Source organism: Acartia tonsa, chromosome 1, assembly GCF_053477335.1.
Source record: "Acartia tonsa isolate MP-2025a chromosome 1, ASM5347733v1, whole genome shotgun sequence".
NCBI lineage: Eukaryota > Metazoa > Arthropoda > Copepoda > Calanoida > Acartiidae > Acartia > Acartia tonsa.
The window spans coordinates 42,601,317-42,627,684 of NC_137260.1; the positions used below are offsets into that span (position 1 = coordinate 42,601,317).

General features: G+C 31.2%; 1 protein-coding gene across 6 annotated transcripts in view; it reads left to right on the top strand.

Annotated features, from left to right (window-relative positions):
• The first annotated feature begins 338 nt into the window (after positions 1-338).
• The window catches only part of Pka-R2 (cAMP-dependent protein kinase type II regulatory subunit), a 55,648-nt gene continuing 29,618 nt past the window's right edge, over positions 339-26,368 (top strand). Inside the window, exons 1-4 of one of the 6 annotated variants that reach the window (XM_080162492.1) lie at positions 339-454; positions 9,042-9,129; positions 10,405-10,484; positions 11,345-11,424. In XM_080162492.1, the coding sequence (XP_080018618.1) occupies positions 411-454; positions 9,042-9,129; positions 10,405-10,484; positions 11,345-11,424 (292 nt within the window). In that variant the 5' untranslated portion in view covers positions 339-410. Of the gene's footprint in view, positions 455-9,041; positions 9,130-9,500; positions 9,646-10,404; positions 10,485-11,344; positions 11,425-12,698; positions 12,860-17,829; positions 18,184-26,368 lie in introns of those variants that run through there. The other 5 variants (XM_080162504.1, XM_080162498.1, XM_080162521.1 and 2 more) reach the window with 5 other exon arrangements.

Here is a 26,368-nt window from a genome sequence, read left to right on the forward strand (position 1 = left end):
CTCTTGGAAGGTTTGTGGTACCCTTCCCTTAAACAGCCATAAACCATCCCAGGACCTATAAGAAGCTACATTGTAAAGGAGAACCATGTCGGTTCAGAGGTTAGCAAGATCCTTTGGAACAGCCAGACACAAACACAGACACAGATCCTATTACTTTTATATAAGGATAAAATTTATCATACTTTAAACATTTTGATAGAATCACTTATTTATCCAGTAGGCCAACAAAAAACTTAACCTATAACAACCATTTGTATTAAAAGCTAGATTAATTATGTTTGTGTGGTCGACTGGTAAAATGAGCGATTTTCTAAACCAATTGCCAAGTTTTATTTGCTAGATTAAAATGTATTTACGCTGACTCACAAAAAGAGCATACATCTAGAAAATAGTTGAGGCTAGAAAGTGGAATGAATCTCAACCTTGTTAATACAACAACTACGCAAGATAACAGGTAACTAAATACCATTTTAAAAACTAGATTTGCGAGGCTTTCTATAATGAATAATTTTCCCAAGTTTCTCTTCATATGTGATGTTAAAAAATACAAAAAATTAAAGGTTAAATCGTTTACAAAACATTCTATTTTTATTACTTTTGGTTTGATATTTAAAACACACATTGAAGAAATATTTAAGTTTTATACATACCATATTTTAAAAACTGTACAATTTTGGAAATGTCAATAATTGAAATTAAATACTAGCAGCTATCCCTCCAGGTCTCTAGGGGCACTTGAAGCGTGGGAAGTAGACCCTTCCCCACTTTCCTAATTTTAGTTTTAAAAACAAAAGAGAGGGGAGGTTATTTTTCTAGTGGAGATTTCTCTTGGGAAGGTGGTGTTATCCTCCCCAAAAATAGTCATAAACCTTCCCAAGAACTTACACTGTAACGGAGAACCATATCGGTTCAGCAGTTAGCGAGATCCTTCGGTACACATTGACAGACAGACAAAAATCGTGTTACTTTTATATTAGGGATCGATACATGTACTTTGCCTTCTTACTAATTTTATAATAAAAAAGAATTGATTATGAAAAACCCGCATTCATAGATATACATTAAATGTATAAAAAGAATGAATATTATATATATTAGAATTGACGTCAGTATTAGCCACCATTATATATTATAGCTAAAGTTTATGTGGGGCAGTAGAGAGATATCAAAACTTTTGTACAATTTTTATAATACTTTCCATGTTTGTAAGAAAAACCGCCATAAAGGCAAACAGTTGCTACATAATTGACTATTTCTGTACTTAATAGTCACTTATTAGTGTTTTGTCTGTCTCTTTCTCTTTATCCTCTACAATTTTCTTAATTTCTTACTGAAATGTTTATTTGGCGCTTCACAAAAAGTTTCTTGTTGAGCTTTGATAACCCCCCTCCCTTATGCTCGAAAAAAATGAAAAATAAGTGGGGAAGGGGGATTGTTTTTCGTTTGTTTGTGTGTTTATTACTTTAGGTCAGGTTATATTAGTTGTTTGGGTATAGGCCCCAAAGGGGATAGTGGAGACAGCTTAAAGTGGCACCAAAAAATGACGTCATACGATAAAATAACCAATGAGAGGCCAGTATAAATTTTACCATTTTGATCAATTACAGTGTAACTGGCATCTTATTGGTCAACTTTATCGTATGACGTCATTTTTTAGTGTCACTTTATGCTGTCTCGGATAGTGCCTCCCTGAGGAGTACAAATAAAGGGAAAAGGGGAGGTTAACATGCCTAACAGGCACTTTGCCTTGTCTTTCAAAAAGCTTTGCTACCTATGAACATAAAATACATTGCATTTTTGCAATAGTTGTATATTTTTAAAATTAATTGTAAAATAACATGGATAACAATATTCCGACCAACGTAGCTTAAAAAAATTATCCTTGATACTGATATAGAAATATGTCTGTACGAAAAGATCTCTAAAACGAATGGACCTACAATTTTTGTAAGTGAAATAGCTCAATAAAAAAGCCACCTTCAAGGCCCATTTTAGATAAATAAAATCCTTAATATAAAGTATTAAGTTTTTTTTGTCTGAATCTAAAGATCCCAGAAACTGCTGGTCCGAATTGATCGTACTTTTCAGGGAGGTTTTAAAAAATCTTTGGGTGTTTTTATGTTATTTTTCTGACTACCTACGCCCTCCACTAGAGGTTAGGGACGAAGTATAAAATGTTAGATGTCCAGCTTTTTTAGTTTTATAGAACTTGGCACATTATTTACGAAAAAAACATTTTTCTGCATGAGGTCTCAGATTTTGATAAAAACTTCCAGTCCCCTTCATTTGGTCATAAAACTAAGGGCTGGGTGATTTTTAACCTTTTTAATCCATTTAAAGTCCGATTTTTCGCGCATTTTCTCACTGTGGTGTTTTCACAATGAAAAAAAGGCATTTTTTCATGATTTTCAAGTTTAAAATTTTTACATTAATTTTCAACTTACAGACATGTTTTATATATCAAATTAATCACCCAGATGGGTACAATATAGAATGAGTCTTTAAAATCACAAAAATCATGAATTACAGGGTGTCCCAAGAAAAATGTCAAAACAGGTTTTTTAAACTTTTGACACTGTCAGGAAACGAAGTTTGCCCATTTCTTGCCTTGAGAGTGAATATCATCCATTTTACAACACATATGAAGTAAATTTGGCGTGGTAACTCCAAATTTGGACACCTGAGAAATTTTTGAAACACCCTGTAAAAGTGATTTTTGCGTCTGTAGAGCTAAAAATTGGTCCAAATTGATTATTTTTTTCAAAGTAGCATACAAAGTATCTAAGTATGTTAGGCCATAGTGTTTTCTGACCAGATTACAATTTTTATATTTTTTGGACACCCTGTATTTTCAAAAAAATGAGAATTTTTTTTTTTTTTTTTCAATTTTTTTTTCTTTTTTTAAGTTACCTAAAACTGTCATATAGATACAGATTTTGACTAATAACAATAATATTTGCCTATTTAACAAATTTACACACTTTTGTGACACCCTGTGCATGTTTTTAAAAAATGGTGGTTTTTGCCCCTTTTTGGGGGGAAGGAGTCTTTTTAGGGCCAGAGACTATAACTTCATTTTTGTACAACTTTTCAAGGCACATAATTTGTTAATTATACATCAACCGCCTCCGGCGAACCGTTTTGCCGTTATTCACCGCCAAAGGCGGAATTTTGACCTTTTTTACCGTTTTCGAGGTTTTAACGGGCATTTTTGGTAAGAAGGCGTTGATTTATCAAAATCACTCTGAAATACTTTTATTTAGGCTATTTTATTTACTAAATTTCATGTGAAGTAAAAATTTTTGTATATCCAACCCATTTTTGTCAAAAGGAATTTTAAATGGACGTGATTTATGTTTCTTTTATTACTAATGTTATATCATTTATTAATATTATATTCACTTTATTCACTTGTTTTAACAATTGAAATCCATCTTGACGAAAAACGGTTAGATGCACAAAAATTTTTACTTCACATGAAATTTAGTAAATAAAATAGCCTAAATAAAAGTATTTCAGAGTGATTTTGATAAATCAACGCCTTCTTACCAAAAATGCCCGTTAAAACCTCGAGAACGGTAAAAAAGGTCAAAATTCCGCCTTTGGCGGTGAATAACGGCAAAACGGTTCGCCGGAGGCGGTTGATGTATAATTAACAAATTATGTGCCTTGAAAAGTTGTACAAAAATGAAGTAATAGTCTCTGGCCCTAAAACGACTCCTTCCCCCAAAAAAGGGGCAAAAACCACCATTTTTTAAAAACATGCACAGGGTGTCCCAAAAGTGTGTAAATTTGTAAAATAGGCAAATATTATTGTTATTATTCAAAATCTGTATCTATATGACAGTTTTAGGTAACTTAAAAAAAGAAAAAAAAATTGAAAAAAACAAAAAAAAAATTCTCATTTTTTTGAAAATACAGGGTGTCCAAAAAATATAAAAATTGTAATCTGGTCAGAAAACACTATGGCCTAACATACTTAGATACTTTGTATGCTACTTTGAAAAAAATAATCAATTTGGACCAATTTTTAGCTCTACAGACGCAAAAATCACTTTTACAGGGTGTTTCAAAAATTTCTCAGGTGTCCAAATTTGGAGTTACCACGCCAAATTTACTTCATATGTGTTGTAAAATGGATGATATTCACTCTCAAGGCAAGAAATGGGCAAACTTCATTTCCTGACAGTGTCAAAAGTTTTAAAAACCTGTTTTGACATTTTTCTTGGGACACCCTGTAATTCATGATTTTTGTGATTTTAAAGACAAATTCTATATTGTACCCATCTGGGTGATTAATTTGATATATAAAACATGTCTGTAAGTTGAAAATTAATGTAAAAATTTTAAACTTGAAAATCATGAAAAAATGCCTTTTTTTCATTGTGAAAACACCACAGTGAGAAAATGCGCGAAAAATCGGACTTTAAATGGATTAAAAAGGTTAAAAATCACCCAGCCCTTAGTTTTATGACCAAATGAAGGGGACTGGAAGTTTTTTATCAAAATCTGAGACCTCATGCAGAAAAATATTTTTTTCGTAAATAATGTGCGAGTTCAGAAAAAACTTACTTACAAAGCAGGTCAGCTATAAGTGCAATTTGGTAAACTTTTATGGTCACCAAAAATAAGGGAATGTATTTTTGCACTTTTCATATATATTTTGTAGCATTGTAAAATTTTTCTTAAATTTTATAGATAAAACAAGAATGATTACATCCCAATAATGTTTTTGATATTTATCATAATTATACACTAGCGGCTACGATGGGGAGTCGACCCCAGCCATTTTTAAATTGTTGGAAGGGGTTTCATTTTGTTCTAGAGGCGTTTTAAAGAAGAGCCATATCGGTTCAGCTCTGGTTAGCGATAACCTTCGGTATAGACAGACATCCTGTTCTAGGGATTACAAATAATTTGTTTCCCTTTAAAGATTACATGATAAAATAAGAAAGGAAATAAATTCTCCATTTATTTTGTTAAAGATTCAACAAGAACAGTAAAATTAAAAAGGTGGTTGTAATTGAAGAATCAATATTGTACGTGTTGTTCTTTTTCCAAGTAAATTTTCTTTTGATGTCATCAATACAAAGAATTTGTCTCGGGTTTCGTCAACGAATAATTTTAAATCTTGGTTCTCACGTTTTTTGGGTTAATTCAAAAAACTAGCGGGTACGGCCCTAAAGGCCTCTAATTCGGGGGGGGGGGGGGTTGCCCCCCACACCTATTTTTATTTTAGTTTCAAAAATATTTTCTTTTTTTTGGGAGGGTAATTTTTTTTCTAGTGGCGATTTCTCTTAGGAGGGTTGTGATACCCTCACCAAAAATAGTTATAAACATTTCCGGGACCTATGAGAAGCTACCCTGTTAAGGAGAACCCGATCGGTTCAGCGGTTAGCGAGAAACCTCGGGACAAACAAACTAACATCCTTTTACTATATTATAAGGATAAATGAACATAAAGGAAGAGGGGGTAATAAATCCTTAACGCCTGTGGGGGTTCTAACCCTGTGGGGCTACCCTATACCGGTTATTTTCTTATCTATCTGACCTAAAGTGAATCCCAAATATAAGTAAATCTACGTCATGCGACTAATTGACAAAATTTAACTAAAGCAACTAAATTTTTCAGACACAATTTCCCCAGACAAAAATGCGACTGACAAGCCATGAATATTTTGTTTTCAAATAAGTTTTATAAATGAGCTATATTTCTATCTTTTTTTTCTCTAAAATTTGAGTTCTCTGCATAAATATTTTAATCAATGGAAAATTTGAAATTTATAAATTCTCAGAATTATAATCTAATTAGTTTTTAGTTTTAAAGGATTTTTTGTAAAACTTATGTATGTATAATGTACATTATATTAAATGAAATATGACCAGTTTTAATCATGAAAAGGATATGATAAATTTAAAAAGTGGTGGGCCGCGGTGACTTACATAAATAAATATTAGAATTTAAGAAGAATACTTCAGGCATGGCTTCGAAACCGATTAATATCTGGTGGATTAGAACCGGTTCTCAGCCATACTGAAAGATTATGTCTAGCAACGTATTATATACAGAATTCTATGAATATAAAAATGTTCAATCATAAGATTGAACCACCAGTTTTTTAAGGCGTGCTTTCGGTATCTCGGGTCTAACAAAACTGGTTTTAACCTTGTAATTGTACATTCTATATTCGCGGAAACCTGTTTATAATAAGATGCGATAAATAGCTATTCTTATACCTCATTTTTGTAAGTGTATGGCAAAATAATTCGCTCTCTTCATTATATACCTTTATTCCACCCATGCTATTTACATTTTTAAATAAGGTCTCTAAGGCTGCAGATCTTTAGGTAAGTCCTTCCTCCAAAGGATAGATTCACATCCTTTTACTCAAAAAGCCAAATTTTTTAAATAGTCAAGACAGAATTTGTATTTCTAAAATGGTAAGAAAGATTCTCTACTAAATTAACTCTATGCGTGACTAATATTGAAATATTATGAGTGTTAATTAAATTTGATAAATTCCTAGAACCCTGGGGTATCAACTTTAAAACATTTTCATTTGATATTAAACTTCATTCAAAAGTTAACTAAGCTTAAAAAGCATACAACAACTTGTTAAAGAATAAACAACGGGAAAGTAATTTTTGGCAGTTCTGTCTAATAATCGTGGAACATTATTTTTTCTCTTAACACTTGAAAAACCTTTTAGTTAATTATATTCTAAATAAGATTCTTCTAGGTCTAGGGAAGCGTTAAAACTATCCCTAATATTTGTTATTTTCTTTTTAAAACTAAAATTGAAAGGGGAGGGGACAAATAATCCCCCTCCCTTATCCCTTTAGTGCTCTAGAGGCCTCTAGAATTATAGCTAGTAAATGTTATATAATAATATAAATATCTACATTTGTAGAAAATCTAATAAGTTTTGTTTTTACGTGGTTCTTGTTTACCAATTAGTCCCTTTCATTTTCTCATTACTATTACATTTATGTTTTCTTCATGTCACAGTGAAAACTATAAAAGCTGTATTGATAGAGTAGGAAGACAAATCTTATAGATGCTTACTAGTTAATTATCTTCTCATGTAAAGATACAAAATACTGAGTACCAAAATAAAGCTTCTCATCAAAGAAAAATCTTAATCGTCTCCTGTAAAATAAAGAATACTTAACAAATTATATTTTAGATAAATACTAGCGGCTGCGTCCCCAGCATCTAGGGAAAAGAAGAGGTCAGAAAAGTAGCCTAAAATACTAAATTTCAAAATGAAATAGCCTAAAACCATTATGGGAAACTATGTAAAGCTTCTATGAAAAGGAGAACTCAAGGAGCTTTAGATAAAAAGTCTTTACTACTTTAAATTATAGGATAATATTGAACACTAAGATTCCAAACTTTGGTTGGATCACTCCAGTTTATGATTAAGATTTTCATAGACAACACTCAGTGTTTTGTCACTCTCTATCTTTGACATCTTGTTATTCTGCTACAGAAAAAAGAATATTAATATTTTCTTTGCATAAACTCATATATTTATATAAAAAGCAAAAATAAAAGATTAATAATATTTTTGCAATCTTATCTTTTTTTTCGTTTGTCTTTAAAGTGTATTTTTGGATTGTTTGGTTGAAACAAATAACTTTAGTTTGACTTTAGTATAGCATTTGAAACAGTTGTTTAGTTTTCATCGATTTCTCCTTAGACATTTAAAGTCGCAAAATAGCATAAAACCACACTTTTAAAAGCATAACTTAAACGACTTTTTTGCAGTGAAAAATGATTATATAAAAGAAATAGGGTAATTACAGAAGAAATTTAACACTTTTAAAATTGTTATAGAGCTAATTGTTAAGATATTTGATTGAAGAGCTTCATATTACATAAGTGTTTAAAATAGTTATATTGATGTAGTAGTAAAATGTTAAAGTTAAAAGAATTTCTGTTCATTTCATCATATTTGTGAATTGTAAATTATTAACAATTTTCATAAGATAAGCAATGTTAAAATAAAAACAAGGTTGAGAATCACGTAATTAGCGAAGCAACAACGTTTTTAGTGAATGATATCAGCAAATTGTTAAGTTTGACATTAAATGTTAATTACACTAGTTTTATGATACCGTTTTCTAATTCTTTTTCTGAACAACTTTAGGGGCTTTTATTAAATTTTGTTAGGTGGGTTTATTAAGTCGACTGTCCAAACGTTTCTTCCACTAATTGTAATCTACGGAAGGGGTAATTTTGTATATCATCATTTAGGATGTACATTAATTTATCGGCTGTTGTCTTAGACCTTTATCCGTGAGCATTGAGTGGACGTAAGAGCCATTTATGTTTTAAATTGATCAAATTAAAAAATAAACAAGGAAATACTTTAACTAACTGAAACAAAACGAGACCTTCAAAATTACTTCAAACAAGATAAAAATTTGGATTGTTGTACATTATAGAATTGTGATATCTTAAAGTTGTAAATTATTCTCACGTCTAAATTCCGGTGAAGTTATTTTATCATTAAATAATTAAGATTAAGATTTTATAATTATTTTTAGTAACTTCATAAGATATTTTTAGTTATAAACTTAAAATTATTTATGTGTATACAAGGTGATTTTAATTATATCTTCTTAAATTAAATTGTATGCTTGTATGTTTGTCATTAAAACCTCTAACACTGATTAAACTCTATTGAACGTAAGGTGGTTTTATGCTATTTCACATAAGTGTTAGTGAAGTAGAATCCACCGTAGAAAGAAAGTGATTCATATCATATTTTTATTTCAATCTCCCCGTTACGCCAAGCTAGAGGCTAAGCAACACATTCTGAAAACTTTATAGAACATTTTTTGAGTGTTAAAAACCATAAATGTCAAAAATTTGAGAGTTAATTTGTGATATAACCAAGGAACAATGAAAGATAAATAATTCTTGGAATTATCGGGGTAAATAATTATTGACTGCCATTGTCCTTCTCTTCTCTGCAAATTAATACATTACACAATATTCTTTCAAATCAGTCATATTATGTTTTTGTTTTCAGGGGAAAAGATTTGTCTGGCTCGCGAGTTTTGACTGGTGTGGATAATATGGCTGCCAATCAAGAGTTCACTGTTCCAGCTGAACTACAGGTACAGACAGACAGAAAGGTTGTTTTCTGGTGTAGGTAATATGGCTGCCAATCAAGAGTTCACTGTTCCAACTGAACTACAGGTACAGACAGACAGACAGACAGAGTTTTGACTGGTGTGGATAATATGGCTGCCAATCAAGAGTTCACTGTTCCAGCTGAACTACAGGTACAGACAGACAGAAAGGTTGTTTTCTGGTGTAGGTAATATGGCTGCCAATCAAGAGTTCACTGTTCCAACTGAACTACAGGTACAGACATACTGACAGACAGACAGACAGAGTGTTTACTGGTGTAGGTAATATGGCTGCCAATCAATAGTTCACTGTTCCAACTGAACTACAGGTATAGACAGACAGACAGACAGAGTGTTTACTGGTGTAGGTAATATGGCTGCCAATCAAGAGTTCACTGTTCCAGCTGAACTACAGGTACAGACAGACAGACAGACAGAGTTTTGACTGGTGTGGATAATATGGCTGCCAATCAAGAGTTCACTGTTCCAACTGAACTACAGGTACAGACAGACAGACAGACAGAGTGTTGACTGGTGTAGGTAATATGGCTGCCAACTGAGTTCACTGTTCCAGCTGAACTTCAGGTACAGACATACGGACAGACTGACAGACATGTAATACATAAGTAAAGTCCATAGGATCTTTCAAGGGGGTGTAAACCTTTGGGGGACGAAGAAAATAGGAAGAAAAACCTACAAAAATTTATTATTTAGGGTGTGTTGACACCCCTCCTACACTCCCCTACCATAATCGGTTCATCCCAATGTAGAGGGGAAAATTGCAAACATTTTGCAGCATTGCAGACTGACAGAAACGACAGAATTTACTATTTAGAAACAGTGTCTACAGATTTAGAGAAAATACCTGTTGGATACATACATACATTTTACAGATTGTAGAAATTTAAATACAATATGTGTTAGACAGACAGGGAGTCAGAGATTAGAATAGAGAGAAACACAATTATTAAAAAGAAAATATTTTCATTATTTTATAAAATAGATATGATGTTTGTTTGTCTGCCTGTGTATGATTTGCTCGTGAACCCGTTTGGATGCTTTGAAAAGAGGGATTGTCATATTTGGGCCAGTTTTAGACTTCTAGCTGATTTTAGAAATTGTATAAAATTCTATAAGGTAGATTTCAATGAGTCCTACAACTATGGAAGCTTCATTTTTTTTTTGCTTTTAATTCTATCCTGAACGAGGATAAAACAACCAATAACAACAAAGTTGTAATCATTAAATATATATTTAAAGGAACTGTTGTTGGATTTCACTGTTCATTATTTGGTTACTCAGCCTCCAGATATTGTAGACTTTGCTGTAGAATATTTCAGGTAAATATATTAGTAGCACAGCTTCTCTATATATGTGGTAGGTTAGTATGTCCTTCTATACTCACAAAAATTGGATTAAATCCAACTTTACGCATCAAACAAATAACATCACAAAAATTGATCTCACGGTATGCGTTGTAATTTTTTTTTTACTATTACTACCAGCCACGCGTTTCGATTTTTTTAAAGGAATGTATTTATGCTTGCGGTTTGCTCATATCCTCTAGGGCTCTGTATATGAAAGGGTAGGGAAAATATCCTTATCTGCCCTAAGACTAAAAACCATCCTGGAACCTAAGTTGAGCTTTACTAAAATGGAGAACTATATAAGTTACCGAGAACTTAATGGACACATAACTGTCCTTGATAAGCTATAAAACATTTTTAAGTCCAAGTCTATCTGTTTGTTTGTAGGTATACGTTTTAATGCCAGTTTTAAGTAATAAGTAAAGAGGATTTGTGTTCAAATTTGTTAAAAGGATGTAAAGTTAAAATTTCAAAGCCACTTTCTTATCTTTTTAATAGCATTTTCTCTAAATTCAGCGCATTTATTTAGTATTAAATCCAATCTTTATAATGTATAAGGCCAATTAAATTTATTTTTATATTTCGTATATCAGTTGATTTTTATTGTTTTTAACGTCAATACAGTTTTATAGTTAAAAATTAAATCTGTTGAGAGAAAAGTTTATTCAGTTAAGAAAGACTTTTAATCAAATATTTGGTTATGGTATTTAGAGATTTATTGACAAAATCTTCTAAAATTATGATTTATTTTAACTTCAAGCACTTAAAATCAACTTGAAAGATGTTTGAATTATAGTTTCAGCAAAACATATGATAAACTAATTTAATTTCAGCTCCCTGCAAAATCGGCGGGAAAACGGTAAAATGAACTCTGAAGATGAGATTATGGAAAGTGAAGAAGATTTTGATGACGGTAAGGAAATAGTGAAATTTCACACAAGTACCTTGTTGAGCATTGATAACACCACGTCACCCCCCTCATTTTTTATTAGATTAAATTTAAATGAAGGGTGTAGGTAGTTTATCGTTTGTTTGTTTTTTACTTTAGATTAGGTTAGGTTAGGTTATTAGGCTATTGGGTGTGGGTAGCCTCGGAGGGTTAGGGCCCAAACAGGGTTTGGGCAAAGGAAAAAAACTAACCACCTCCACTCATTTTCAATTCATTGGAAAAATAAGGGAAGGGGGGGGGATGCCAGTAATCAACAGGCAGTTTGTGTAAAAGTATCTGAATTAGTTAATCAAAAACTTGTTTCTAGCTGTAGTTTTGCCTAGTTTTTAATCGCTACTGCGTTTACTTTTTTGTTACTGAACCACGGAAAAGGTGATGACATAAAACTTAGACGTTATATATGCAACACAATTATAGAAACTTTTTAAAGGAAACTTATTCTCATTTATGGCCAAAAGCCAATCTTTGGATTGTCATTTTAATTGCCAATAAATTTTAAGAAATCCAAATGAAAAATTATCGGTCCCCTGACGATTAAATTTAAAGGGGCTGGCCAAAATATATTTTGGCAGGTGCAGATATCTAATCATCTGTAAAAAATATTAATGATTTAGCATAAGTGTTTATTTATGTATTTCTATGTGCTATTTTTATACATTTTTGCTATAACCTAATTTTGATTTAGTTACTTTGTTTTTGTGCAATTAAAAAGAAGTTAATCATTATAATAAAAGAACAGGATATGTGTGTGTGTGTGTGTGTGTGTTTTTGTACCGGAGGATCTCGCAAACCGCTGAACCGATATGATTCTCCTTTAGGATGTAGCTTCCCTTAGGTCCTGGAATGGTTTAAAACTATTTTAGGGGAGAGTCCCCTCACCATCCCAAGAGATATTGTGACTAGAATGAATGTTTTAAAAATATTTTAAAGTGCCACTGTATGACTTAATGAACTTCTCTTATCACTAGGATTAAATACTTTCTTTTTAAAACTACAATTTAAAGGGTAGGGGGCCTACTTCCCACTTCCCTGCCCCCACCTCAAGGACCTCTAAATAAGAATCAATATTAATAAGTGACTACATTATAGGTTAAAAAAATATAGAAAAAAATCTAAACATTTTAGTTTAATAAAGACTAATAAAACACTTTTATTTAATCTAAAATAATTCTAATATACATTTAATGTTATGAAATATGATGATGGAGTTTTATTGTTTTATGTTTCAAATTTCAGTTAGTAGATACTTCAAAGCTATTGAAATTGCACTGTGTACTGAATTTAAATATTTGACAACTTATACATATAATACAACACATATATAAAGTTATAAGCTAGAATTATTGTTACAAAATGATTGCGAATTTGATGCAAAAATTTATTGGATTTATAATGAAAGGTAAGGTCAATGTTTCTATGATTTTGAAAAAAAAAAATTGTGTATATATCTATAATACAAAGTATCTTGATGTCTGTCTGTCCGCCTGTCTGTCCCTTAAGATCTCGTGAACCAATGAACCGATTGGATTCTACTCTTGAGGGAATATATCTTCTGGTCCTGTGGTGGTTTTAAGCTATTTACACCCCCCCCTCCCAAATATTTTTTAGGCAGGTAATTAAAACTTTAGTGGTCGCAACATCGCTGTTTTTCTTTTAAATTACCTCTGGGGGTAAAAACCCTATAGGCTAGGGGCGAAACCGCTAGTATTTTATAAAGGAGTAAGCTTTTTTGTCTGTAGGATCTCGGTATGGCTCTTCTTTAGAATGAAGCTTCATAAAGGTCCTGAGATGTTTTTTTTTAATAAATAAGTCTGGGTATGGTTTTAGGCTATTTTTCTGCACTTACATAGCCCTTCGAATATAGAACCTTTAGATGCTAGGGGCGCAGCAATTAGTTATTTATATTTTGAAAAAAAATAGCTTATCGCGCATTTGTTCTATAAGAACTTTTAATTTATTTTGTAAAACATTGAATTTCTCAAGGCCTTTTAAATTGAAGTATATGCTAATATTCACGTAGGTGAAATTTACTTCTACTGAAAAAGACATTCATGTTTAGACAAATAAACAAATTATATATACTGACTTTCAATTTTACTAAACAGAGATTTTTTTGTAAAATCAATGAAAATATGATTTCACATAAAAACAAGCAAAATTTTGTTACAGGCAGGACAAGTGATTAATAAAATATCAACTATTAATAAAAGATTTAAAAAACTGTAAACGTGTCTGTCTGTGTGTGTTTACCAGTTTTGACATGTGTATGTGTACCAGTCTTGACTTGTTTAGGTTTACCAGTTTTGACTTGTTTATGTGTACCAGTCTTGACTTTTGTATGTGTACCAGTCTTGACTTTTGTATGTGTACCAGTTTTGACTTGTTTATTTGTACCAGTCTTGACTTTTTTATGTGTACCAGTCTTGACTTTTGTATGTGTACCAATCTTGACTTTTGTATGTGTACCAGTCTTGACTTGTTTATGTGTACCAGTCTTGAATTTTTTATGTGTACCAGTCTTGACTTGTTTATGTGTACCAGTCTTGACTTGTTTATGTGTACCAGTCTTGAATTTTTTATGTGTACCAGTCTTGACTTTTGTATGTGTACCAGTCTTGACTTTTGTATGTGTACCAGTCTTGACTTTTTTATGTGAACCAGTCTTGACTTTTTTATGTGTACCAGTCTTGACTTTTGTATGTGTACCAGTCTTGACTTTTGTATGTGTACCAGTTTTGATATGTGTATGTTTACCAGTCTTGACTTTTGTATGTGTACCAGTCTTGACTTTTTTTATGTGTACCAGTCTTGACTTTTTTATGTGTACCAGTCTTGACTTTTGTATGTGTACCAGTTTTGATATGTGTATGTTTACCAGTCTTGACTTTTGTATGTGTACCAGTCTTGACTTTTTTATGTGTACCAGTCTTGACTTTTTTATGTGTACCAGTTTTGACTTGTTTATGTGTACTAGTCTTGACATGTGTGTGTGTGTGTATACAAGTCTTGACACCTGTGTGTGTGAATACCAGTCTTGACACCTGTGTGTGTGTTTTGTGTGTCTTGACAGGTGTGTGTGTACCAGTCTTGTCAGGTGTGAGTGTATTATAGAGAATCTTCACAACTAAAAACAGATGAAACATTTCTCATGATGACAGTAACTTCAATTATTTTTATGACTGCAAAATATTACATGAAAGAAATTTCATTGCTTTTGTATAATTTACCCATGTACTTTGTTCGCTGGTACTGTAAGTCAAAATGGCTATAATGTCCTTGTTGTGGATAGAGTAGCTGCGCTACTTACACCTTGAATCATATATTTGTATACACATCTTACAAACACCCTTCTTTATAAATAAACATAGAACAAACATTCTTATATACAGCACAAAGGGTGTCCCAAAAACTGGAATTTTTTGCTTATTTAAAATACAAGGAAAAAAATTATGGAAAAAATATTCTAACTACTTTTAAGGATGACTTTCAGGTAAATTTACTGCCCCATAAATTTGAAAACAAATTAACCTACTCTCAGTTTTTTCATAATTTTTAAATAGCATATGAGACTAAATTGTGAGATTAATTCATCCTTTATGCAATTTTTGTGTGTAGGTGCTTATGAAGCGCTTAAAGTGCCTAATAAAAATTGACTTCATACAATATAAATGACCAATGATAGGCCAGTATGCATTGTAATTGACCAATGGTAAAATATATACTGGCTTATCATTAGTCATTCGTATTGTATAACGTCATTCTTTAATATGCACTATAAGCTGCTTCGGTGTTTTTATTATTTTTTTAACTTTCTTTGAGACATCCTGTAATTATTCTGGCACATGCAGTAACTTTATAATATAAACAAAAGCGCCTGAGCGCACCTTTTCCTGTTGCCCTTGTCAGGCTACCACACTCCCCAAATTATAAGCTCATTTAAATTTTCTCTCACCCTCTTTCTCCGGTTCTCTTTCCGACTACCTTTCAATCTGACAGAGTACCTCTGAGGAGGGGGGGGGGGTGGTATGATAATAGGGTTCTCACCCCATCATACCCACTTACCGTTTAAAGCTATACTAATTAAGAATGAGGGGGGAGATTGGGAGAAATGTTTTCGGAGGAATAAAAAAAGAGGGAGAAGCGCATGATTCATATGCAAAAAATCCGTGATTTAATCCCCTTCAAATTGATTTGGGCTGTCAGTCAGTCTGTGGAAAATTTTATAGGGTGAAATTGAAATTAAATTTTACAAAATTGTGTTTATAATATAACATGTGATAATATATGCTTATCATCAATTCAAATCTTTAAATCAATATTAATTCATTAATATTATCATTGTTATAAATCTTAAAATTAAATAACTAATTTTCAAATTGAAATTTTAATAAAAATTTTACATGATTAACACTTTTTAAAAATGGAACATGTAAAGGGCGTCCAAGCTTTTTCATTTGAGAAAGGGAATAAAAATTTAGATTCAAAATTTTAGGGGTCCCTTCAGTACCTGCAAATTCATTTGGGGCGGGTTATCACCCCTTTACCCCCCCCCCCCATTGGACGTCATTGGATCATGTTACTTATAGGTTACGCACTTACCACATGTTTCTTATAGTTTAAGCAAACTCATACATGTTACTAATAGGTTAAACAATATCCCCCTCCATTTTTTAATCAAAGGCTTTATTTGGGAAATGGGTAGAAATTTCTCAGAATGAGAAAAAAAGTTGAGCGCTTACCCTATTAGTAACATGATCCAAAAAAATATGACTAAAACTTTTAGGCATTGTAAAGTTTGCCTTTCCAATTTTTCATTGTGTAATAACAAGCTATAATTGTTATCAATGAAGAAAAAATACTTAAATCAAAAAAGACTTTTATTTTAAACAAGCGGAAAATTGATGTCATAATAGATTTTCTACAATAAACTTTCTAGTAGATTATCATTTGAAATTACAGCAAAACTTTGCAAAATATATTTGGATATTAAAATCTGTAAATAATAATTCTAATTGCGTCATCAAATTTTCAAATTTTAAGCAGCTATGCTTATCTTTAACTTATCATTCTGGTTCAATTTTTTAAAAAAATTAGGCCTCTTTTGGCATGAGTTGGTGGGGGGTTATTTTATGGGCAAATTCTTTTGAAAGGGTTGAGGTACCCTCTACTAAAATAGTTACTTTCCTGGATCTATAAGAAGCTTAATATTAGTTCAGCAGTTAGCCAAATCAGACAGGCACACATGCTGTACATGTAAATGTAGATTGTAGATGCTCAAGAACATGATTCCTATTGTTTTAATTAAACAAATATCAATAAAAAATTTTATGAGGGTAGCTAAATAAGTTTTTTCAACACAGCCTTTACTTTTTATTAAATTTAATTTTTTCAATTACCATGGTACTTATGTAGACAATAGTTCTTGTTAATTTCCTACACGTTTTCGCCCTTTCTCTACTCTCTAATTCTCCCTCTCTCTCGCTAATATTGACTGTACAAGAACATTTCTCCTGTTGTCGGTTGAATTGGGGGGGGGGGGGGTTGAGGGGGGGGGATAAGTTTGATTATCCTAAGTTAGATCAATACTGTATTCTAGTTTTATTTTATGATAAACCTCTCACCAACATCTAAACTTTCAACAGGTTCCAACCAATGGGAGGAGTTGGGATATTTAACAAATAATTGGAGTTATGAACAAGTTATAACATCATAGAATATATAATATTTACAATTGTTACATGTGTTTTGAGTGAATTGTAACGTTAACTCCACCTGTTCTATGCTATAGTGCACTTTATTAGTTTAGTTTATAATTGTGACTTGAAGCAAAGTAAAATTATGCTTTTCTCAATAATATTGATAAATAGATATATGTCACAATTTTAAAATAATTTTAAGTGAACTTTAACAACAATTCTGTATGAAAAAATCTTCTGCCTTGTACAAATACTTATTTTTCTTTCAAAAACAAAAAATTTTGATTGTATAATGTACAACTTCGGATTAAGAAGTAATATTAAAAGTTTAAATCATAAGTGAAAGTGAGTTGTTTTAAACAAGCCGAAATTTAATGAATTTGCTTGTTAGCAATTACAGTTGCGCTTACTATGATAAAAGTTGTTCTTGTTGAATCGATGCTTTTTTACAGCTATGGTAGGTCCGTCCTTAATTGATAGCTCTGATCGTTATTTAGACACGTTAAAATTGTCTTATTTTTTTTTATGAAACTCGGCACTATGATTTCTGATACTGTTAGGTACAACGTGGAACCTTACTACTCTATGTCGTCTTATTTGTAGCGCTTCGCTTTTATGGATGTTATCATCATTATTTCATTGAATTTTGTTTATCTAATTGTAAATTATTTTCAGAAATTGACACAAAATATTGAGCTAATGAATTTATTAAAAACTAAGAAATGTTAATCTCTACAATATTTTATGATAAGAGAGATAAGAGTTTAGCTTATTGTTTGTGTATTTTATTATCCACTTCAAGTGGTAAAATGGATTGAAAGTGAAATATGATGAAGTTTCTCAGTTATAAGCACCTTATCTTTTTTATATAAAGAGAGTGTGAATTAATTGGGATAGGGAGAAAAAAAGATAAGGATAGACAGCTTTAATAATTATTAATACTCAGTAGAATTATGAATTAAGTAGTGATTAAAACAGTGAATTTCAATAGTTATTGTTATGATAACCAAAGACTTTATTCTTTAAAGTAATTACCATTAATCATTTCTAATTTTTTACTAGCTCTACAGTGACGAAATTAATTTACATTATCAGATTTTTTATGTTTTTAATCTAATCCTACAAAATAGCTTAAATTTTTTTTGCAATTTAAGCTTAAGTATTTCAACTTAAGCAAAACATTCGACAAAACATTAAAAAAGTCCTGGATAGATTTTAATTTGATTAGACTTAATTTGAATAAAAATAAATTTAAAACGATTAATATTTGAAATATTTTCAAATTTTGCAATTTTTGTAGATTTTGATCTCGCTGAATTTGCAAAATTATCACCAAAATCCGTAGAACTCTTAGTGAACCATTTATATCCCAGCCTTTATACATTTGTTAAAACTTTTTTCATTTCTTAGTTAGGATTTTTGATGTGTAGTTTAGCCGTGGTTATTAAGTAGGGTTGGGTAGTGAAGTTAGGACCCGCAAGGTGAAATTTCCGCAGGATAGGCATACAAATAGTGCTCTTAACACGTCTCTGTCAAGTGGACTTAACATTGACCCTGACAAGTTAGTTGACAACATTTAGATATGGCTTTAATAAAAAATAGTTGTGGCTAATCGATAGTAGAATGAGAGGCAAAATTTTTGTTGGCCTAATAACGAAACGTGTATGTTTCTAAATATTGATAATAGACTTTGAAACTCCACTTTTTTCTCTAAATATAGTTTGAAGGGTGAAATTAAGGGGGGGGGGGCTAAGGATGGTCCATTTGACAGATTAGGGATTTTGTCAAATTATCTGCAATAAATCACACGCTCCTTTATTTTAGTACATTTCTCTCAAATTTTATTTAAACTCTGTGCTTTATTTCATTAATTTTTAAAATAATTCAATTCTTTAGAAACTTAGTAGGTTGGAAGGTACGTTTTTCTACACATTTTAGGTTATTTGTGCTATATACCAAGTGATCTAAAAATAATTTTGCCTTTTATACTTTCAGTTCAGTTCAGTCGCGTCTCTCTTTTGGACTGTGGAGTCCAGAGAATACGGCCACCCTGCTCCTCCATGAATTCCTTTTTGTGGCAAGTGCTTCAGCTTCTCCCCATGTTAATTTCAAATTAAAGAGGTCCTTTTCAGTGCTCCGCCTCCAGGTCATTTTTGGTTGTCCCCGTTTACGTTTACCAGTGGTGGGGTTCCATTTTAAGCACTTTTTTGGAAACCTATTTTGTTCCATTCTGAGCACATGTCCTAGCCATCTTAGTCTTTTAAATTTCACTTCTGCTTCAATACTATTGCACTTGGTCTTAGCATACAGCTCAATGTTTGATATTTTGTTTGGCCAGAATATTTTGCAAATTCTTCTTAGGCAGCTATTGTGAAATGCATTAAGTTGATTTGTTTCAGTTTTCACAGTTCTCCAGCATTCAGCTCCATAAAGAAGAACTGATTTTACATTACTGTTGTAAAGTCTGATTTTTGTTTTCAGAGCAAGTTTCTTTGAATTCCAAACGTTGTGTAGACTGTTGAAAGCAACCCTAGCCTTATCAATCCTGGTTTTAATATCAGCTTTTGAGCCATTTTCACTGCTGATAACACTCCCCAAATAGGTGAATTTGTTGCTTTGTTTCAATTGTTCACCATTTATTGTTATAGTTTGATCAGGGTTTGTAGGTATATTCATAATTTCAGTCTTCTTGACATTAACAAAGAGCCCGACTTGTCCTGCGTATTTGACTAGTCTATCTGTCTTAGCTTGTAGATGTTTAATTGTTTCTGAAATCAGTGCCAGATCATCAGCAAAGTCCAGATCTTCTAGGTGTCCTAGTATGCCCAGCTGGAGACCACGTTTTTTGTCCTCTGTGGTTTTCTTCATCACCCAGTCAATGACCAATATAAATAGAATAGGTGATAAAATGCATCCCTGTCTAACTCCAGTGCTTATTTTAAAGAAATCAGATGTCTTATTGTTTCCAACTGAAACACAGGCTTGGAAGTTGTCATAAATTTTAGTTATCATAATTATCATCTTTTCAGGTATACCATAACTTCTTAGTATTTTCCAGAGTGTTTGTCTGTGTATGGAGTCAAAGGCCTTAGAGAAATCAACAAAATTTACATGGAGTGGCTTGTTAAATTCAACACATTGTTCAATAACTGTCCTAAGGGTGAAAATTTGGTCAACACAGCCTCTTCCAGCACGGAACCCAGCTTGTTCTTCTCTTAGTTTATTGTCAATTTTCTCATCAATTCTGTTTAAAATAACTTTACATAGGACCTTGCTTGGGATAGAAAGCAGCATAATTCCTCTCCAATTATCACAATTGTTCAAATCTCCCTTCTTAGGTAGTTTTATGATTATACCTTTAGACCAGTCAGTTGGTATCTTTTATACTTTAATTAAACGTTAATATTTTTATCTTTGATAGTTTTTAAAGTTATTTTAAAATGAAACAATTAACAATGAATTATTTTTTTTAATTCATCTATTCTACTAAACATTGGTGACATGTTTTTTTCATTAAAAAGATTAGGTTTTGATACATTACTGCGCTACTTATGGATATGATTTTCTATGTTGTATTAAAAACGTTTTCATATAACATTCGCTAAATAACTACACAGATTGTAATAGGAAATGCTTGCAACAAAAATGTCCAATTCATTTATTACCAGTGATGCAAAAAAATAACAAAACATAAACGTAATACAAAAAACAACAACAAAATATCAGTAAAAAGCTTCAGTTGGAATTTAATGTTTAGAATATTTACTTGTACTTTATTTGTCCTGTTTAAGTAAAATAACCTAAATGATAAAGGTTCCCAGTAGGGTGTCGACATAAGATTTAAGTTAATTTGCACGACGATCCTAAAATTTCATTGAATGCTATATATTCAATATAAACAAAATATAATTGTTTTTAAAAACTATCTTGCCTCAAAATTTTCAGGATGTCGAAAAACTATGAATTTGTCACAAACTAATGTTTTGTCTATATTTTTTCTTGACTTGCGTGGGGGGAGGGGGATTTTTTTTTCATTTATGCCAAACCACCGCAGGGCTATCCTGTGTCTAATATAACCCAACCTAACCTGAGCCAAAGTAAAAAACACACGAAAAAGTGTCCCCCCCCCTTCCCCTTATTTTCATTTTTTTCAAAATAAGAAGGGACGGGGTTTCTGAGCTCAACTAGTCACTTTCAAGGAAACTGCCTAGAAATATGTTTTGCCTCTGAACATGAAAGGCCAAGTGATTTTCCAGTGAGTGAAGCCTTTTTTTTATGATATGCTGCCAAATATTCCAGTTTTCTTTCCATACAACTTGTTTCTCTCTCATTCTCTGTACTTTTACCCAGGGATCTAAAGGGATAAGCCAATAGCCGAAGAATTAGTGCATATCCCGAATGATGATAAACAATATTAACTCTTCTGTAGATTACAACTAGTGGCTGAAACGTTTGGACACTTACCTTAATGAACCAATCAAAATCTGATAGAATTACCCAAGGTTGTTAAGTCAATGAATAAGAAAACTTTAATAAAAGAAATTGGAGACTAGTGTAATAAACAGCCCATTGTTCCTCCCTCCCTGACTTGTACACCAGACTTCTCTCCACCACACCAAGAAAACAAGGATATAGATATTTAAATCTAAAAGTAACACATTAAAAAAAACAAATGAACATTAAATTTAAGAACTTTCTCGAATAAATATAAAATACTTTAAATGATAGAATTAGAAGTTTTTGTTGACCATATGGCACGTAACAAAAGTTGTCGTGATTTAAACTATATCGACGTGTTGATAAACCATTCTACTATTGATATTATATTCATATATTAATATCCTTAAAGGATTTTAGAAAGTTTATCCCTTTAAAGATCAACTTGAATTGTATATTATCCGTGCTAATATTCGTATTTCTCTCTGAATCTCGCATATATAACCCCAGCAAGAAGTAAATGATATAAAGTAATCAATATACACATTAACATTTACTCGGTTAGATACATTAATAAATTACTGTGAATTGGATTAGATTGTGTACTTTAGAGATCACGCTTTTGCCAGTTTATAATTTGATAAAGCTATAGCCATTAAAAAACATCTTTGCTTTGTCCTAATGACAAATTACCTCATTCTTTTTTCACTAATTTTATTAATGTAATTTATTTCTTAATGGCCTATTTTATTTGAATAGCTAAAGGATACAGATTTTTAAGAGACTTTAATATATGGATGTAAGATCTATTCTCAAACTCTCATCATAATTAGGCGTAAACACAAATAGTATTTTTGCAAAACTAGGAACTGTAGGAAATTATATTACATTAACTTCCCAATTTACTCTGATCTATAAGTGGATCTAACTATTTTACTCTCATACATCGACACATGTTTTCAGTTAATACATTAAACACATCCATCCATATTTTATATAATATTTGTAGGCCAAGTATTGATTTCATTATACTTAGATAATTATCTATAGCAAATTTATTCTTTTAGCAAAGCTCTGAGTTTTCTTCATAAAAGTTTTTATATATGGCGCTAATTACTTATTATAAAGTAACAGGATGTCTATCTTCTATTTAAACGAAGATTCTGGCTAACCGATAAACCGATGTTGTTCTCCTGTACAGGGTAGCTTCTCTTAGGTCCTGGGAAGGTTTATAACTATTTTGGGGAATGGTACCACCAGTCTCCCAAGAGAAATCGCCCTTGGAATTTGTTTTAAAAACTAAAATTAAAAAAAATATCCACCCAATTTTTTTTTACTTTTACTTTTTCTTTTTAAATCAAAATAAAATATTGGGCTATCGAATTTAACTCCCCCCTCCCTCAAGTGCACCTAGAGGCCTCTAGGGGGCGTTGCCGCTAGTAATATAGAAAGAAGCCCCTGGAAAAAATAAATATGTGTTAATCATATTAAAATGAATTGATAAGAATATTCAACGACTATATGAATGTGGTATTATCCTGTTTTTTTTTGTTGGATCTGAATAAATTATCTTATTGTTTAATTAGTTGTATGCTTTTTCATTAAAGTTATAATAAATTAATTCAAGTTAAATAAATTAAATTATCTAAAATAAGGCTTTGGTATCCATACGTAAAGTTAGTTATACCTAAATTTTCATTAAGTAATTGGTGCTGTAATCATTAAAATATTTCAATGCTTAATATCAGGGATCGGAAGCCGCGCGTCAGCTGTATGTAAGCCACTAGGAAATCAATTTTTTACAATGTTAAAAATCAGCTGGAAGTTCAAAGCATCCAAACGGGTTTTAATTTAACGTCACGGCTGCCAAGCCCTGCTTAATATATCAGACATACATCATTATTTACAATAAATCTATAAATCACTTTACTAAAGTCAAATTAACAAAAATAGCAATAGTAAAACAAAAATTTGTTTCACGTTAATTAAGTTATTTTTTATCTAAGATAATGAAATATTATATTTTTATATCCGCAAAAAGCTGTTTATAATACGATTCAATAAATAAATATTATCTGTTAAAAATGAAATTTAGAATTATTTACCTTACTCATCGTCACATTTTAAGTTTATTTACAAATAAGCTGAAGGTAATTCTAAATGCTAAATACTTCTTGAGTAAGTGTGAAATAAGATCCAGTATTTTACATTTCAACAACTTTTCTTAATTTTATACGAGGTATCTAAACAATTTTTCAGTTCCATTGCTGCATTGCTTAATTCGCTTACGAAATTTTGGATGGCGTTTAAAGAATTGTTTAAAAGGATTGTAATTTATAAAGTAAATTTCTAATTTTTGTTTAGAAATAATCAAATTGATTTGTTAATTTGTGAAAATATAGAGGGCTGTTTTCAATTATAGCTGATAATAAAATAAAAATACACTGAATCAAAATATTATAATTGCTCTTTTACATTAAGAATCTTGATAATAAATGAGATTGTCATTTTACCATGTTTATTAAGAAAAGGCATACACATAAACGAACATACCCAGCTAAGGGATAGCTGCGTTAATAAAACCTTTTACCTATGTATTTAAAACCAATCTTAGAAGGGCAAATTCTCCGTTAAAAAACGCTATCACACGGTTTTTTTGGGGGGGGGCCGTTTTTATTCTTGTTTTAAAATTCAGATGTAATTATTATAAGTGCGAAGAGAATATGAAGTGAAATCTGATATCACTCAGAAATTTAAATAAATTAAAAATTATGTGTGTGTGTGTGTGTGTGTGTGTGTGTGTGTGTGAATGAATGAGTATTAAGTATAATAAGTTTAAGCTCTTTTATAAAAATTTTTGAAGGACTTTAATGTTAATTATGTAATTTATTTTTAAACACGGAGTAAAAGGCAAAAAAGAAGCTCTTTATAGTGCCTATAAAAAATGGCGTCATACAATAAAAAATACCAATGATAGGCCATTACATAGGGTAAATTACCAATGTCAGCCAAATAATAGTTATTTCTCGCATCGTATTATGAACAGCTTTCTGCGGACATAGAATGTACAATTCGGCACCTCGGGGCTAAAAAAACAGTTTTAATCTTATAATTGTACATTTTTATATTCGTAGAAAGCTGGATATAATACGATGCTAGACATAGTTTTTTCGTATGGATGAGAACCGGTTCCTATCCACCGGATTCGAATAATTACGAGAAAATTGTATCTAGATCTAGACGGATATAGTAGATTTTAGCTTTAATGAATATAGTTATTCTATGATTTTATAAAAATTAAAACAATAGATTATTGTAGAGAATTATTTGTTAAGAAAATGCATACACTTATAATTTCTATAAAAAAAAACTTTCAAGATAGAACAATAGTCAAGAATAAATTTTATGAAAGAAAATTTCTTAACTTTATCTAAATTAGCTAGTTAAGAAGTTATTTTAATCGAAATTTGAATCATATTATACTTTATAATAGCGTTGGAGAATTTAAAAATCACCAAAAATCCAAATTTATATTTGAATCTATCCCTAAAAATATTTATATGGCTAAGATTTTAAAACCCTTATTTTTATTGAAATAAACTAATCATAAAAAAGTAGTTTATAGCAGGGATCTAAAGGGATAAGACAATGGCCGATAAATTGATAGCACATACCCAATGATTAATTACCCCTTCTGTAGATTACAATTAGTGGTTGAAACGTTTGTACACTCCACTTGATAAACCATAAAATAAATATTTAGTAAAAGTCCCCAAAAGTATTGCCATATAAAAACGCCATTAAAAAAGTTTGGGGACTAGTGTAATAAACACCCCAATGTCCCCCCTCCCTCTCTGACTTTTTAGCGAGTAGCTTTGTTACTTCAATAGCAACAACAACAGTAAGGTAATTCAGGGGTATTGGGATAGGCAAATATAAATTAATAATAAGGTTCATCTTCAGGGGTATTGGGATAGGCAAATATAAATTAATAATAAGGTTCATCCTCAGGGGTATTGGGATAGGCAAATGTAATTTAATAATAAGGTTCATCTTCAGGGGTATTGGGATAGGCAAATGTAAATTAATAATAAAACACTTCTATGTTTTATCATTCTGTTTACTTTTGGCCTCAAGGTATTTTTTTAGTTTTAAAAAGTTAATGTAAATAAAAATATTTTTTGGTGGGGTTAATTTTTTTCTACACTGATTTCTCTTGGGAATTAGTTATAAAATTTCACAGGACCTAGAGAAGCTTGACTTTATAGGAGAATCATATCGATTCAGTGGTTAGCGAGATCCTTCGGTACACACAAACAGATCCTGTTACTTTTATTTAAAGATAAAGTTTATTCATCCAAATTCCTGGTTTCCATTGCAGTTATCTAATTTATTATTCTCCACTGCACAGGACAGTTTCATAAGTCCTAGGATCAGAATTTCCATTAAATGTTTATTGTGATATTGGCATATTTTGTTATAGTCTCATAGCTTCATATAATGGTATTTATATTTATTTCCGAAGAGGAGACACAGTTTACTATAAGCAAAAATAGTTTATTTTTATTGCTGGAAAATTAAAAGGTTTTAAACGGTGGTATTTGGCCACTAGTTTCATATAAATTTGGACGCAAACAGATCATTAGAATTTGTTGCTAGTTTCCTTATTTTTTGGCCAGTTTCAGTCAATTTGGCTGTGGCTATATGCAGATTATTGAAGTCTATTAAAAATACTTTTACTTTTGTCCAAAAAGTAACAAAAACTCAAATTGCTA